This window comes from Panthera onca, chromosome A1, assembly GCF_046562875.1.
Source record: "Panthera onca isolate mPanOnc1 chromosome A1, mPanOnc1 haplotype 2, whole genome shotgun sequence".
Taxonomy (NCBI): Eukaryota; Metazoa; Chordata; class Mammalia; order Carnivora; family Felidae; genus Panthera; species Panthera onca.
This window is the reverse complement of record NC_138339.1, coordinates 9,002,927-9,018,882: the sequence shown is the minus strand read 5'-3', so window position 1 is coordinate 9,018,882 and position 15,956 is coordinate 9,002,927. Positions and strand designations below refer to the sequence as shown.

The following is a 15,956-nucleotide window of genomic DNA, read 5'->3' as shown; positions in this document are numbered from 1 at the left end:
AGAGGGAGACACAGATACCAAAGCAGGCTTCAGGCTCGGAGGTGTCAGCACAGAGCCCAATGCAGGGCTCGAACCCACAAACCGTGAGATGATCGTGACCTGAGCCAAAGTCAGAGGCTTAACCGACCGAGCCACCCAGTCTCCCCATCCGTGGGTTATTCTTTAATGCATCTGAGACGCTTCGTGTGCCTGTTGTAAGCCGTGTGCTGTTGTGTGTGCTTGGGAGAGAGCAGGAAAGAAAATAGACACAATCCCCGCCCTCAAGGAACCTACATTCCAGCAGCAGCAATGAGAACGCAGAATATCGACACAGGGAATAAGTACATTACATAGTTTGTTAGACAGCGATGATTTCTATGAGGAGGAAATGACGCAGAACAGGATAAGCAGGATCCAAAGTGTGGGACCGGGTGTGGTATATGGGGCCTTGTGCAGAAGGTAAGGATTGGGAAAGACCTGAAGATGGGGAGAGAGGTAGCTGTATGTAGGGGTGTCGTGGGGACACGAAATACAGTGAATGGCTCCCGGATGAGGTGGCCTGGCATCTTGATGGAGCAGCAGGGAAGCTAAAGCGGGTGCAGCACTTTTCAAAGGGGCTGGAAACCCAGCCCGTTATTGTGAGGACCTTGTGTTTTACTCTCAGAGGCACTGCATGGCCTGACGTAGGCTTGAAAGCATCATTCTACCGTATCACGTATAACGCCTGTAGTTAGTCACGCAAGAGTCTGTTTCTTCGATCAGACTGCCTTTGCTGCCAGAGTAGGAACCACACACAGTTGACCTCCATATCCCAAGTGACCGGCCCAGGGTTCACCAGGTGTCCATCAGGCTCCTCAAACCCCAGCCTCCCTCTTTACAGTCGTACCACAGAGGTTGTGGGTAGAGAGCTGATAGAGAAGCTGGATCTCCTCCAGGCTTGTCTGCTTCCGCTCACATCAGATTCCCTGTGGATTATATGAAATGCATTGAGGAGTAGCTCTAAAAATGTCGGTGTCTCCCCATGTGCAAACATGAAGTAGTCTCGCCGAGCATTTCTTCCCTCAAAGAAACAAAATGTGCAAGAGAGAAAGTATATCCCTGTATAAGGGGCACTAGCAAAGTAGCATTGGACCCTCAAGGTTTTAACACCGCTCTCATGTTCTTCCGCAGAACTGATGTAAGTAGGTGCGTATTTATAATTCTAGAAAAATGCCTGCTTGCTGTAGGAAAGTCAGAATCGTATGCTGGTTTGGTGGAATAAAACTGGGCGATAGTGGATCTATCCTAGAAAAGCAGTAAGCTTTCTCAGAAGCAAAGTTGCCATTTCTTTTTGATGCGGGCCGCTTATTTAATGTGGCACCGACTTTTATGTCTTAAAAGTGCTCATGTAGGCTTTATCGTAATTATAAATATGCCATCTGCCCACTTGGGCCAACGCCCTGGTGTTTGTTGAATTTGGAGCATCTCTTACAGGTGGTGCAGTCTCACATCAGGACGATGTGAAGGTCAAGGGGGTGGAGAGCTCGGGGGATGGTGGCTCAGTGGACAGAGACCCACGTGGTGTAGAGGAGGAGCAAGTCCCCAGTAAACACCTATTTATTGACCGCTGAATGAAAAGGGTCATACAGACAATTGGGGTGACATCACTCCGATTTGCTTCATTATGAGCAAAGTCGTTGTCTGGTAACATTGATGAAGAGAAAAGTCGCCCATGACCTTGGGAAACACAAAATTACATGGATGCATTTAGCATATATACAGTGCATAGCATTTAGAGGAGAAATCATGCCATTTTGTCTATTTTCCTTGACTTGTCTGTGGCAAACTAGTGGTTCTTTTAAGATAGTTTTCAGATGACCACCTATTGGAAATCTTTCCTCATTGCGCTGCTTTAAAATCTTCCCCCTCCATTTTCTGTTTCCAGTATAAATATATTTAATCTGGCTTCAGTAGGTGAAACATCTCTCCTTGCAGGGAGGGTGTGTGTGTGTTGTACTATAACATTTCCTCTCCTAAGTAAACATTTGATGTGGCTTCTTGAAGTAAATACTGAATGAACCTCTTGCCGAAATAAACCGTTTTTCTTGGTAGTATATTTTTCCCAAGGCCCGTTTAGTTTTTTTGAAAAAGTTGCTATCCAGAAGCCCTCCTTATATATTCTTTAAGACAAATTTATGTAAGTCACTGTTTTCTTTTTCTCTCTTTTCTTTCCATTCATAGAGACTTTTAATGGCCATAGGAAATACTTGTCTGAATATTTATTGATAATGGCCCTAATCATACTTTTATTAAGTGGAGGTCAGAGGGTAGGAAAATCCATCACCCAGGATGCAAAAGTCTGCACCACCCTGTTTTTATAGTGTCTGGGAAACCTTGGAAAAGGGCTCACTTAGTGCCTCCTTCTCACTTGAGTGACAGACATGATTTGCAAGAGCAGTGCTCTCTCCCTTTCTCTCACACTCTCTCTCGCTTTCTCTCATAATTTTGAGACCCTCCTGCAAAAAGAAAGCAGTGAGTGCGGTCTCCATTATTATCTCAGAGATTATAGCTCTTAGGGTCCTTTAAATTAAATTGTCCTCCTCTGAAGAAGGAATTTCTTCCCAACTCCTTGGTTGTTACAATTACCTAAGTTTACTTTGCTCTGGGTACCACCTTTTGCTGTTAGGACAAGGTCACCGCCAGGTAAACCCTGTGCTTCCGTTCTCATCCAGCAGTGATGACTCCAGGGATAGTATGAACTGTGACCAGAAGCTCTCTTTATGTTTCCTGTTAGTTTTTACCAAAACCAGTGCTCCTCAAGGGAATTGCTGGACAAAGGTCTTCATGATTCTATTTGGCTATTTCCAAAATCAAACCTTTGTCACAGCACCAGACTTTTCTACCTTGGGGATTATATTAAAGAGTGACATTCCTTCTAAAGTTAATTTCAAAAGAGAGGTTATCAAAATTCGGGGGCGGGGGGCAATGGTAGTAGTGCTCAGGAAGATGTATTTCATCCCAGGGAGTAAGTTAGTTCAAGGGCACAAAACTTTTGGGGAATGTCGATTCATTTTAATTATTTTGTACTGTAGGAACATTTCTGATAATACCTCAATGCGACTGCTTTCTGGAGGTGTGATTTCTTCTCTTTTCCAAGTTGTGAGGGTCGACGGCTTTGTCATCCTGAGCACCTGAGTGTGCTGACCTAAAGCCCCATGCAGACTTACTCTAGGAAAGTTCTCCGTGCTCTCAGATATTTTAATCAATAGCATGTAGCTAATATTTCTAAATCGTGTTACCAGATTGTTATGGTTTAGAAATGTATTTCTTCAGAGACTTCATCTTATGGGACACCTGGGTGGCTCAGCCGGTTAGTGTCCAACTTTGGCTCAGGTCATGATCTCACGGTCCGTGGGTTCAAGACCCGCATTGGGCTGTGTCCTGACAGCTTGGAGCCTGGAGCCTGCTTCTGATTCTGTCTCCCTCTCTGTCAGCCCCTCCCTGGTTCTCTCTCTCTCTCTCACTCTCTCTCTCTCTCTCTCTCAAAAGTAAGTAAACATAAAACATTTTTAAAAGATGTCCTCTTAAAGCCATGTCCTATTTACTTAGTATTTAAACACTATTCAAGTTTCTTAACTCATCAAACAAATATTATTCAGTCATTGCTTTTATTCTCTTATTTGCCTCAACTGGCTGCCCACCCCTTGCTCACTGAGTCAGTGTTGTCTCTGTGTGTGTGTGTTCTTTGGCACCCTGGCCCTGTGGTGTCTCCCTTGCTTTGAAACATGCTCACCGGCTTCGCCTCGCATGCCAGTATTTTTGCCCAGGACCTCCGTAGTCACCACAACCAAGACTGTCTGCACCATGAATTATTAGGTTCACCAGTCTGATGGTAATCCCAGGAAAGTGAAGGTGATGAATGTGGCCCGAGGGGAAAACAGACAGCTGATCGACGGCTCCCTCTGGGAAGCCATGAAACAAGGACTCCTGTTCCCCATTCCTGACAGTGTCGGCCTGGCTGCCCAGCTTTCCGGGCAAATACTCCTCCTGACCCAGAGTTAGGGGTCTCGCTGACAATTCCAGGAAACTTGGCAGGTCTGAATGCGTCTTCACGGGGACTTCCCATAAATCATGGGCCTGCTTTATAGAACGTTGTGTTGCTCGGTGACACTGCTTACTTGTGGTTTGAAGTCAAGATTCCTTAGACAGTCCAGGCTGTCAAGTTTCTTTTTTAACTGGCTGGAAGCATGGCTGGGTTTTGTTTTGCTTTCCTGGCACTGCCCGATCCCCAGACAATGAGGATTAAATAAGTTTCCAAGTTTGGAGAACTTCTACCCCACGTCACCCCTATGCCCAGCCTCACCCTGTTTATGCAAGATAAAATGTAAAGGACGAGGAAGTGACTCTGCTCTCTGTTGAGGCCAGTGCCACATTCTGGTCCAAGAGTGCCATATTTTCAGAGATTCAGGCTTCCCGAAAAGAACGATGTCATAATTGTTAACCTGGCATTATTCTGTATAAATGATGATAGGTCTCCACAATAATGTCATGGTAAAATACGATCGCAGAGAGACCTTCAAGAACAAAGTCCTCATTTGTATGTGGAACATAGCAGGTGCTAGTTTATGGTTTACTGAGTTAGGGAATGAATTAAAGCATGGATCTTGAATACTGTTGGCTAATGGGTGGTGGGAATAATGTATACATTGCCTAAATTCCCATTTTAGTACTCTTTTTACTACACTTTGAAAATCCATTCTCCCCTTAAACACTTTCATAAAGTAGATATAAAGGTACTCCACAATTACACAAGAGGCCTTGGTGTATAAGTGTATACACACAAACACACACAAACATAAATGTATAAATCACAACGAGTATTTGCTAAATCTGACCCATCTGAAACTTATATGTAAACTATTATGCAGACGAAATACTTAATCTATAAGAACTTTCATAAATTTTATATATTGCTCATGTGTCATTAAAAAACAAATCCCGACTTTTTTTAAATTTGAGATATAATGTACTTAAAGTAGCCATGGGAACTGGAATAATGTTTCACTTTTCTCTTGATGAATTTCCGTAATGGGAAGCAAGAAAAGAAAGACATTTAGTGTGTACCAAACTCAGCCTATTGGAAACTATTTAATCAGAGTGTCTATTTGGCAATGTTCTACTTCCTTGTTAATTTCACATGGGTGGGTCTCCTATTTCAGAGGGGTAGGAAAAACAAAGTAACCCTTTGGGTGGAGTCTGTTCCCAAGAGCTGAAAATGAAGACCCAGACAGAAATCGTCCTTCTCCAAAGGACTGTCTTAGAAGACAGTATTAGGGCACAGTCTGCCCCAAGTATGTAAAAAAAGTTTTATATCATCCCAAGGGTCTCATCATCAATAAGAAGGTTATATCAATTCCTACTGCATTTCCAAATATCCTTAGGGAAGAAGGTGTCATAGTCATTAGTTTTTTGTTGATATTGTTGTTCAGGATTTTTTTTTGTTTGTTTATTTTTGAGAGAGACAGAGCACAAGCAGGAGAGGGGCAGAGAGAGGGGGAGACACAGAATCCAAAGCAGATTCCGGGCTCTGAGCTATCAGCCAACCATGAGATCATGACCTGAGCTGAAGTCGGATGCTTAACCAGCTGAGCCACCCAGGCATCCCTGGTTTTACTTTGTTTGTTTGTTTTAAGTGAAGTTTTGGAATGCTACCTTTAAAACTGGCTTCACAGTTTTATAGTGTTAACACACTTTTAAGGTGGAATTGAGCTTCTGTGACAGTCAAGTGGGTAACATTCATTCTATGTGTGTTGAAATCTGCCTATCTTATTTTAACCCAATGACCTAGGTAGTAATAAGCCTAGATCTGAGGCACAGATATTGTATCCTTAACTGGCTAAGAGTTGCTAGACAAATTATATAATGGAACAAAACATAAACACAAGAGTGGAAACAAACTTCCAAAACATTACTGCTTTTGTCTAATTGATGCTCAAAAACAGATTTCTTTGTGTAGCCAAAGAATCATTCTTAGGCCCTGATTACTCCACAGCCTTCAGAACGGAGTCTAACATCCAAGGGTTATTTATTGAAAACTGCAAAGGGACATACGCAATAGTCAGTCCAGTGAGGTAGGCCACCACCTACAGTTGCCTGTTGGAATTCAAATTAATTAAAATTAAATATGTGTTAAAATCCAATGCCGATGTTAAGTACCCAATAGACTCCTGTGTCTAGTGGCTACCATATTGGACAGTGCTGATACAGAACATTAACAACGTGAGCAATACCAATCTTAAAAAGCATACAAATTTTTTTTTATGTTTTAATTATTTTCATGTAAAAAAATGGCCAAATTGCACCAAGATCCTACGCAATTTAAAAGATTTTGGAATGGGGCACCTGGGTGGCTCAGTCAGTTAAGGGTCCAGTTACTGATTTCAGCTCAGGCCACGATCTCACAGTTCGTGAGTTCAAGCCCCCTGTCAGGCTCCGCGCTGGCAGCGTGGAGCCTGCTTGGGATGCTCTCTCTCTGCTCCTCCCCCCTCTCAAAATAAATAAATAAACTTTAAAAAAAGAGAGAGAGAGATTGTCGAATGGGCTGCTATAGCCTGTCAAAATATCTGGAGGTGATAGGCCAGTTCTCAAAACTTCTACGGACTCGGGGGCCATTTAAGGAATCTTTTGAGACAGTAATATTTAGCAGCCAGCACTCCTGAGACTAGAAGTGTCAACGGATTAAAAGGAAAATTAAATGTGTGCAAAGTGTGTTCAGGGCTTTCCTGGTAGCCACATCAGTCTAACATTTAAATCCTAGAGTTCTACATAGCATTGTTTTCATTTATATTTGTATACTTTAGTATTTATTAAAAATTGTGCCACTTGGTGATAGCATTGCTGATGTCACATAGGGTTACTAATGTTACATACCCAAGACATAACTCAAAGTATCTGTTCTGTTATAAGCAGGGAACGCTCTTGTGAGCCTCTGGGGTTCTCTCTCCTCTTTATGCTCCTGTGGGAAGGGGTTGGAGAAAATTCCTGTTGTAGGCTTTTCTGCCACTTGTCAGCTGAGTTCTGCACAAACGAATGTAGCTCAGACCCCAGGAGAGCTCCAGAAGAAAAGTGAAGGAAGGAGGTCCCTGTCTGCAGCTTAATGGTGGTTCTCACATCAGCAGCATCTGTCTTCCCCGGGAGACTGCTGGAAATTGAGGCTCACAGGCTCACTCCAGACCCCTGAATCAGAATCTCTTCTAGATCTGTGGCTTGTAAACTCTAGCGAGCACCATAATCACCTTTGGAACTTGTTAAAACAGCTCCCTGGGCCCCTATCCCAGAAGTTCTGATTCAGTAAGGGTATACTGATTCTGACCGCAGGCAAGGGCACACTTGGGAAACCATTGCTCTGGGATAACTTGTTCTCTTGTTTGCTTGCACACTGGAGTCACCTAGAGAGCTCCCCAATAGCCTGATGCTTGAGTCCCACCTCCAGAGATTCTGAGTGCATGGATACGGAGATTTTTTACAGAGATTTTTTTTTTTTTAAATCTCCTTTGCCCATGATAATATGAAGCCAGGTTTGAGAAGCCCAGCCTGTATAAATTTCATGCTCAGAACTTGTACCTGGATGGAAGCAACATTGGAAGTGAGCAGCACCCTTAGGACCCTGGATGATGCTGGGATGAATCTCTGGGCTTCAGGATGAACACACCAGTTTTACAGAGCTTCTCCACCATCCTCCACATAGAACCCCCCTCCGCACCCCCAGTGTCAACGTGTTGGGACCAGCTTTATTAACTATCCCTTTTTTCTGCAAATATCTGTGATATCTGGGCTATGGATCAGGCCTTGTTCCAGTTGCTGGAGACACATTATTGAACAAAGTTATGGAGTTTATTTTACATTTTACTTCCACTCCTACCGTTAAATTCAAAATAATTGCTCAGTGATGTTAAAGGAAAACTAGAGCTGGGCAGTAAAGTGGTAAATAGAGATTTTATTCAGGAAAAAAGAAAAACAACTGTAGTAGAGGAAAAGAGACCTTGGTAATGAACTAGGCTCAGTCCATTCAACAAGGAAAAGTGGGATTTATGGCCAAGGAGCAGGGTGGAGTCACAGGGCAGAAAAGAGGAAACATTAGGGGGAAGGGGATTCTGACTTAAATTCACCTCACAGGTACTTGCTGAAGGCAAGCCCGGTGCTCAAAAGGCACCTGAAAGGTGGTGGGGCCTGAGGAAGGAGGTCCGATCTGCAGGGTGGCCGGGCATGGAGCATGGGGGCTTCCGGCTAAAGTGACTCAGCAGGGTTCTTGCTAAAAATGAACAAAGCAGAGGTGAACAAGGAAGGGCCCCCAGCCAGGGTCTAACTGAGAAAAGAGCTCAGAGGAGCCTCACCAGAGTTTGGTCAAGGAGAGAATCTTTGTCAGCGGACTGATCTAAAAGATACACAGATATGTAAAATACATACATCGTATATAAATGCACACACAGTCGTACACACACAGTGTCTCCACCAACTGCTGTCTCCTCTCATCCCACTGCCGTTAATAGAGAATTTTGATTGTACTCAGTTTAGTCTCTGGGATCTTCCCATGAACCTGACAACCAGATAAATTTTGGAATGGAATGGAATGGTGTGTGTGTGTGTGTGTGTGTGTGTGTGTGTGTGTGTGTGCGCGCGCATGCGCATGCGTGCACACACACGAGGATGGAAGTGCCCAGCCTGTTATTTGCCAATTGCCATTCCAAAACGGGTGGAGAGGCAGCATCGAAACTTTTAATGGATGGCATCTGTTCAGGCTCTCGCCCCCCCTTCCCTCCACCTTACCCGCTTCCTCCTTCCCACTCAGTTCCCACCCCTAATTTCAAAATCTTCCTTCCCCAGCTTCTCTCTCTGTGCACAGTCCTACCCCCTTTTCACACCAGCCCGCTCTCAAAAACCTTTCTGCTCCTCCGGGAAAGCCTGGAAGATCCCAGACCTCCTGCCCAGAAGTGGTTGACAATGTAGTGTTTTCATTCGAATGCAAATTTGTCTCTGGACAAGATTCAAGGAAACTGCTTTCCCCTCCAACCGTCTCTCCAGCTCCACCCCAGCCCTTGTTGTCTTTTGTGTTCTTGTAAATAAATGAGAGGCAACTGGCTTTCAGTTTGAAGACACAGCTGCAGGGGGCTCTTCAAAGACAGCTAGAGAGAGACAGATGCTGAAAGATTTGTCTCCCAGCGTTAAAATCTAGAAAGGGAGGCTTTTTTAGTCTTTCATTTGCAATGGCTCTGATTCCTCCAGATACCCCCCCCCCCTTTTTTTTTTTAACTACTGAAAGACTAAGGGTACTTCTTTTGACTTAATAGTTTCCCCTCCTTCTAACTTTTCTGGTCCCCAAAGAAGAATCCACACGGCAATAGCAACAGAATAAACTCTGAGAAGTATGTTTGCTCTTGATGTTCTCCAGATAAGTATGCAACTGAGCCCATTTTGGAGGCAGAAACTGTATCCAGTGAAATGACGGTGGGGGTGGGGGATTCAGTGCCTCGATTTCTCGTTTGACCACGAACGGATCGTGATTGCATTCAGGTGCATCCCGGTGGCCCCGCCGGGTGGCCTTTGAAAATCTGCGCCTAATGCGATGCCTCTGCTATTCCAGAAACATCTTAGATATGTAAGCAGAACAGTGTGCCCCGCTCGCCAGACGCGATCCCCATCCCGTTGTCGGCCGGCCCTTGCCGGCCGGTTGTCCCTCGTGTCCGAAAAGACGCTGCCCGAGAAGATCGGGGGCCTCTGCGTCCCGACCCCGCGCGCAGGGCAGCTCGGCGGGCCTGCCGCGCGCGCGAGTTTCGCTCCGTCGCCGGGGCGCGGGGGGCGCGGGGGGCGCGGGGGGCGCGGGGGGCGGGCTTCCCGCCGGCTAAGCGCGCGTGTTCTCTGCTCTCCCGCGCACAGGGCACCACGAGCCGCGCGGCGCACCTGGCGGGGCCCGAGCCCGCGCCGCCGCCGCCGCCGCCGCCGCGGGAGCCGTTCGCGCCCAGCCTGAGCAGCGCCTTCCACCTGCCCGACGCGCCGCCCGCCGCCGCCGCCGCCGCCGCGCTCTACTACTCGAGCTCCACGCTGCCCGCGCCGCCGCGCGGGGGCTCCCCGCTGGCCGCGCCGCAGGGCGGCTCGCCCACCAAGCTGCAGCGCGGCGGCTCGGCCCCCGAGGGCGCCGCCTACGCCGCGCCGCGCGGCTCCTCGCCCAAGCAGTCGCCCAGCCGCCTGGCCAAGTCCTACAGCACCAGCTCGCCCATCAACATCGTCGTGTCCTCGGCCGGCCTGTCCCCGATCCGCGTGACCTCGCCCCCCACCGTGCAGTCCACCATCTCCTCCTCGCCCATCCACCAGCTGAGCTCCACCATCGGCACGTACGCCACCCTGTCGCCCACCAAGCGCCTGGTCCACGCGTCCGAGCAGTACAGCAAGCACTCGCAGGAGCTGTATGCCACGGCCACCCTCCAGAGGCCGGGCAGCCTGGCAGGTAACCGGCTCGCCGGCCCGCCTTCCGCGGCTCCGCCCCGGGGTGGGGGGCGGGGGACACCTGGGCGCGCGGTAGGGGCGCGTGCGGGACCCCAGCGCCCCGCCCGGGGTGGGGGTGGGGGTGGGGGGCGGCTTGAGCGCAACTCGAGCCGGGCGTGTCTGGGCCAGCGTGCGGCGTGCGGGGTGGAGAGGGAGCCAGGGCGTCCCTAGGCTTTGCTGGTATCCCAACTATGATGCGCCAGCTACTTCTTTGAGAAGTAATGCTGTGTCTCAAACTGATTTCTCCAGCTCTCACTCCCTGGCTCTCTCCCTCTCAATCTCTCTCTCCCTCCCTCCCTCCCCCCAATCTGAAGACTTAGACATCCATACAATTCAGTCGTATTGAATAATGAATCACACAGACCTGTTGATTAATGTCCAGAAAAAGAGCCAAGCAAATGAAAATCGCAGAATCCAAGTGATCGCCTGTAGTCACCTACAGTTGGTGGTTATATATATATATATGTGTATATAAGATTTTTCCCAAAGCAGCCTTTCAGTTTACATAGATTTCAATAGTAGTGAGAAAGTAACCAAGGATTAATTGCTTTGAATTGTTACTACTTTGTTATGGCTCTCATTTCTTCAAACTTATTCTATTTAGTCTAAATTTAGTTACTGGGAAAAGTGAAAGATTCCTCCAGACCTGTCATTGCATACACATAGATTCCAACAGTGGGCATAGAGTAAACCAGTGATGAAGTCCCTTGAATTCGTTACCTGCTTATGGTAGGCACAGAGGGGTTGGTGCTAGGAAACCTTTTCTCTGCCAGTTCAGAGGAGGTGACTTTTCTGTAGTTGTTGTGCCCGTCAAAGACCAGGCTGAGCTGGTGATTCTCTGCTGGTAGCACCATATGTTCAGCTTAGACGGGACACTGTGATTGAAAGACTGTTTTGTCTCCTAAAGCACCTGACGACTCACCCGGATTTATTGTTGATTTTTTTTTCCCTCTTATGAAAGTATTTGGTAATTGTGTCACTCTAGTAACAGATGCTATGATCATATGTTTCCTTTCTTGACATAAATAGATGACTGCAAGATAAATAGGATTAAAAAAAGAAAAAAGGAACTTGTTGCATGCAGAAGGCAGGTGTCCGAGGGCTTCTTTAATTCAGCACAGTAATTGCTGGTGTGGACTGGCCTGGGGTAACAGGATGCAGGCTGGAATTCAGCTGCCCCCGATTTATGTTAGCTGTGCTTACTGAGATGAAAATATTTCCTCTCACACACTCCACTGTCTTTAATAGAATTGTGGAGGTAGATGATCATTAATGCCAACCCAGTAGCAGGACCAAAATCTCTAAATGTAAGGACTCAGGTTTGGCACTTTGGATGGCAAAGGTGGCCAGGAGACATGTATGGCAACTTTGTGTTTATAAGCTTGGAAACTTTGTTTTATGAATTTGTACAATAAGTTACTAGATTTGTCAAGGAGGGGGAACCAGCTGCAGAACTTGTAGAAGACGGAAGCCCTGTGTGGTCCTCCTTGGCCACAGGGCAAGGACCCTGAGTCCCTGAGAGCCCTGCGATTGCTAATGGCCATTTCATTCCCTGTGCAAACCTGGGGAAAGAAACCAAGAGCTTAGCCCTTTCTCCTACTGAGTGTATATGTGTGTGTGTGTGTGTGTGTGTGTGTGTGTGTATATATATATATCCATATATATATATATATATATATGTATGTATATATATATATCCATCCTAAACGTGTGATTGTTCCACTGGATCGTCGTAGTTAAAACGGGGAGTATGGGTCTGTTGGAGAGTTTGCGGGAGTGTGAACCAGGCAGACGGAAAGTCTGACTGCTCGGTATGTCCCTGAAGTTAGGAGTAAATATGTTGTGAAAATCGCTTGCTCTCTATAAAAGCTTGAATGAGTGTTTCTAGGATCTGATGTGGGATGTGTGTATGTGTGTTGGGGGGGTGGGGGGTGGAGGTAGGGAGGTGCTGGCCAGAAAGAGGGAAACCGTCCCTGGGATCAACAATCCCACGTGCCTTTGCTGCCTCTGCATTTCCATCTGCCCCTCAGATGTTCTGACCATATTTCATTTTTGCTACCTGGCGGTGGGGGCGGGGGTAGGGGGAATATCAATGTGCCATTGATGATTCTTAATTTTAGAGCTACAGTGAACATGTTTAATGTTTGAATTATTTTGTTTAAAATGCATGCTTTTAAATATCCATTTAAAGATTTTCTCATGCAAATTACTGCTGGTGGTGTTTGAGTTTAAAATTACTCCATAACTCTGCATAAATACTTGAGTGGCATAAGATCATAGTCCCCATTTAGGAATTAGAAAACTGTGGCCCAGAAAAGATACGGGGAGAGACTCTAACATTTGCAAGAGATCAGGCAGGACACTTGGAGCGCTGACCAAGTGGGACCCCATACCTCAATCTGTGTGCTTCGTACCATACCTGACTGGCATGGTAAAGTTTGGATCCACCTGGTTTGCTAGTTGAAAGCACCACGAAAGTCAAGACTGACAAATACCTTTTAGATTTTCAGGGTTGTGATTTTGAAGATTTGTCACTGATAACCAGGAAGTACAAATTACGGGATAGGTAGTGATTTTCACTACTGAATGACTTAATTCATTCAATAATTATTAAGTACCTCTTACCTACCGGCACTGATTAAGACCCTGGGGATCCAGCAGTGATCAATATCAACCAAAATCCCCGGCCTCCTTTCAAATGGAGGAGACAGAAAATCAGCAGATAAATAGTTTTGGTAGAGTGGCCAGGGAACGCTCTAATTAAAAGGTGACTTTTGAGTTCCTCCCGAAGGAGGTGAGGGAGCTGGCCCTATTGATGTCTGGGGAAACTGCATTCTGAAAAGAAAGACTGGCAAGTCCCAACGCTGGTAAATGGGGGTATGTCTGATATGTTTGAAGAACAGCAGGAAGTCGAGTGGGGGTGGATCAAAGAGAAGGAGGGCAAAGAAATGACCTGAGGTCAGCAGAGTGAGCAGCCGGGTCAGGGTGAAAGCTGAGGTTAGGGAGAGACTGGTAAGCCTTGAGGACTTGAGGATGCCCGCTGTGGCCAATCCATGGGAGCCATCGAGGATTTGAGCCGAGGAGTGACACAAGCTGCCTTAGTTTGTAACAGGGTCTCTCTGGCTGCTCTGTGGCGAGTACATTGTAAGGGATCAAGGACAAAAGCCAGAATGCCAGTCAGCAGGGTTATTGCAGTAATCTAAGCAAAAGAGGATGGCTTGAGCCAGGATGGCAGCAATGGAGGTTATGAAAAGTAGGGTAATCTGGATGCATATGTATGGTGGAGCTGAGCAGATTATCTCACACAGTAGGTTGTGATGGTAGGAGAGAGAAGATTCAGGGAGCCCCAACAGCCAGAAGAACGGAGTCCCCATGGACTGAGGTGGAGCCAGGTACAGAGAGGTCTAGTTGGGATTGAGGCAGTGCTAGTGAATGTTAAGGTCTTGGTTTTGAACATGTGATGTCTGTGTGTCAGCATCAAAATGCACATGTAACTCAGACTGTTGGATCTGTAGGTCAGTTCAGAGAAGAAGCCCCTGAATGAGGGAGTCATAAGCAGGTGGATGATATTAAGATCATGAATCTAGAAGACATTAATTACCTAGGAAGTCAGTGTAGAGAGAAGAGGTCCAAGGACTGAATTCTGACCGCCCCCGCCAGATGTAAAGGTCTGGGAGTTGAGAAGAAGCCAGCAAAAGAAAGAGATAACCAGAAGTGTAGGTCAGTGTCGTTTCTTAGAAGCCAAGAGAAGAGCATGTCTCAAGGTTAGAAGATCAATAAACTATGTCTAGTGCAATTAAGAGGTCAAGACAAAGGAAGACTGTTCGATGATACTGGTGGAATGATTTCAGTGCAGGATGGTGGTGAGATCCTACTGAAGGCAGGAGGTGGCCCAAGAAACAACGGGAGGAGGAAAGCTGGAGACGAAAAACGTGCAGAACCTTTCCAGGGAGTTTTCCTTGCTTAGCTACAATCACTTCCAGAGATTCAAAGTCTGTCTGAGGATTTCAAGTCCTCAGTGGTAGTGGGCGCTTGGTAAAGAACACAGCTTCCACATGTTCCTCTGGATCTTACCAACAGCCAAACTTTATAAAAGTCTGGCCAGAAATCTCAGAGTTCCAGCTCTCTGGGGAAACACCCCGATTCAGATCAAACCTAGAAAAGTACGATTTCTCAGGTGTTAGGTCATCAGGATCCAAAGACCTCTTAGAACGTTTCATCCCCCTCCCCCCACCCCCGCCTCCTCCTCCTTCTTGCAATTCTTTGCATCATAGAACAGTGCCTGAGTGAAAACCTAGCTCTGCCTTGTGGGAGGTCCCTAAGGTTAGGTATATTACACCTTGACATTGTTCTCTCATCCAGGGGATCACAACAGTGTCTATTTCTATAATCTCAGGCATAAATAAGATAACGTGTATAAAGTTCTAGCCCCTTTCCTGGCTCAGTAAAAGTTAACTCGTATTATTTAATAATACCTACCGTATAAACTTGGATTCGTAAGGAAGAAGCCATTCGTTTTTGTTTCAGACAAAAGCAGGTCTTTTGAGTCCCCAAAACATGCCAGTTTCTGTGTTGGACACACAAAGAGGAGTGAGAGATACTCTTTGCCCTCCAGAGACCCAGCCTCGGAACGGATAAACGAATGGACAGTTTTAGCCCTCGTGCTGGAATAAGACAGATTTCGGTTACTGTGGGAACATACTGCAGGGGCATCTTATGCTGGGTGTTCGATGTCTGCCACTGATGCTTCCTTGACGTCGTGGCTCCAGAGCTAAGTGGTGTAAGCGGAACCACTGAGGAATGGTAGCCGGAACAAAGTCCAAGAAGAGAGAAGGTAGGGAGCGTAAGGGTGGAGACTTCCAGCAGATCAGGGTTTCTGGAGGGAGAAATGGATGGTTCAGGTGGTGAGAGAAGGGGAGCAGGAGAGGAGGAGCAAAAGCTGTGTTATTTCATCCTTGCGGCGGACAGCCGACATGATCATATTTGCACATTAAAAACTCCATTCCAGGGACTGAGTGAAGGAAGGATTTCTTTTTACAAGAAAAAAGAGGCAGGGGTGCCTGGGTGGCTAAGTCAGTTAAGCGTCCTACTTTTGATTTCAGCTCAGGTCATGATCTCCCGGTTTGTGAGTTCAAGCCCCGAGTCAGGCTCTGTGCTGACAGTGTGGAGCCTGCTTGGGATCTCTCTCTCTCTCTCTCCCTCTCTCTGCTCCTCCCCCACTCGTGCTCACGAGCTTTCTCTGTCTCTCTCTCTGTCTCTCAAAATAAATAAATAAACATTAAAAAAAGAAAGAAAGAAAAGACAAAACAGGCAGAGAGACACAGGAAGGCATTGGAATAACCCTTCCATTGGAATAACCCTCCCAGATCTAGTAGTCTAAACTGCCCCCCCCACACATACATACTTGAGGGGAAGAAGGCTAAATAAATAGCATAACTAGTTCTTACATTTTTCTCTTG

At 46.5% G+C, this 15,956-nt stretch overlaps 1 protein-coding gene across 5 annotated transcripts in view; it reads left to right on the top strand.

Moving 5' to 3' along the window:
- CTNND2 (catenin delta 2) overlaps nt 1-15,956 on the top strand; it is a 957,890-nt gene that overhangs the window by 553,702 nt on the left and 388,232 nt on the right. For 4 of the 5 annotated variants that reach the window (XM_060634364.3, XM_060634362.3, XM_078444403.2 and 1 more), the window contains exon 7: nt 9,892-10,459. In XM_060634364.3, coding sequence (XP_060490347.3) covers nt 9,892-10,459 — 568 coding nt within the window. Of the gene's footprint in view, nt 1-9,451; nt 9,614-9,891; nt 10,460-15,956 lie in introns of those variants that run through there. The other variant, XM_060634365.3, reaches the window with a different exon arrangement.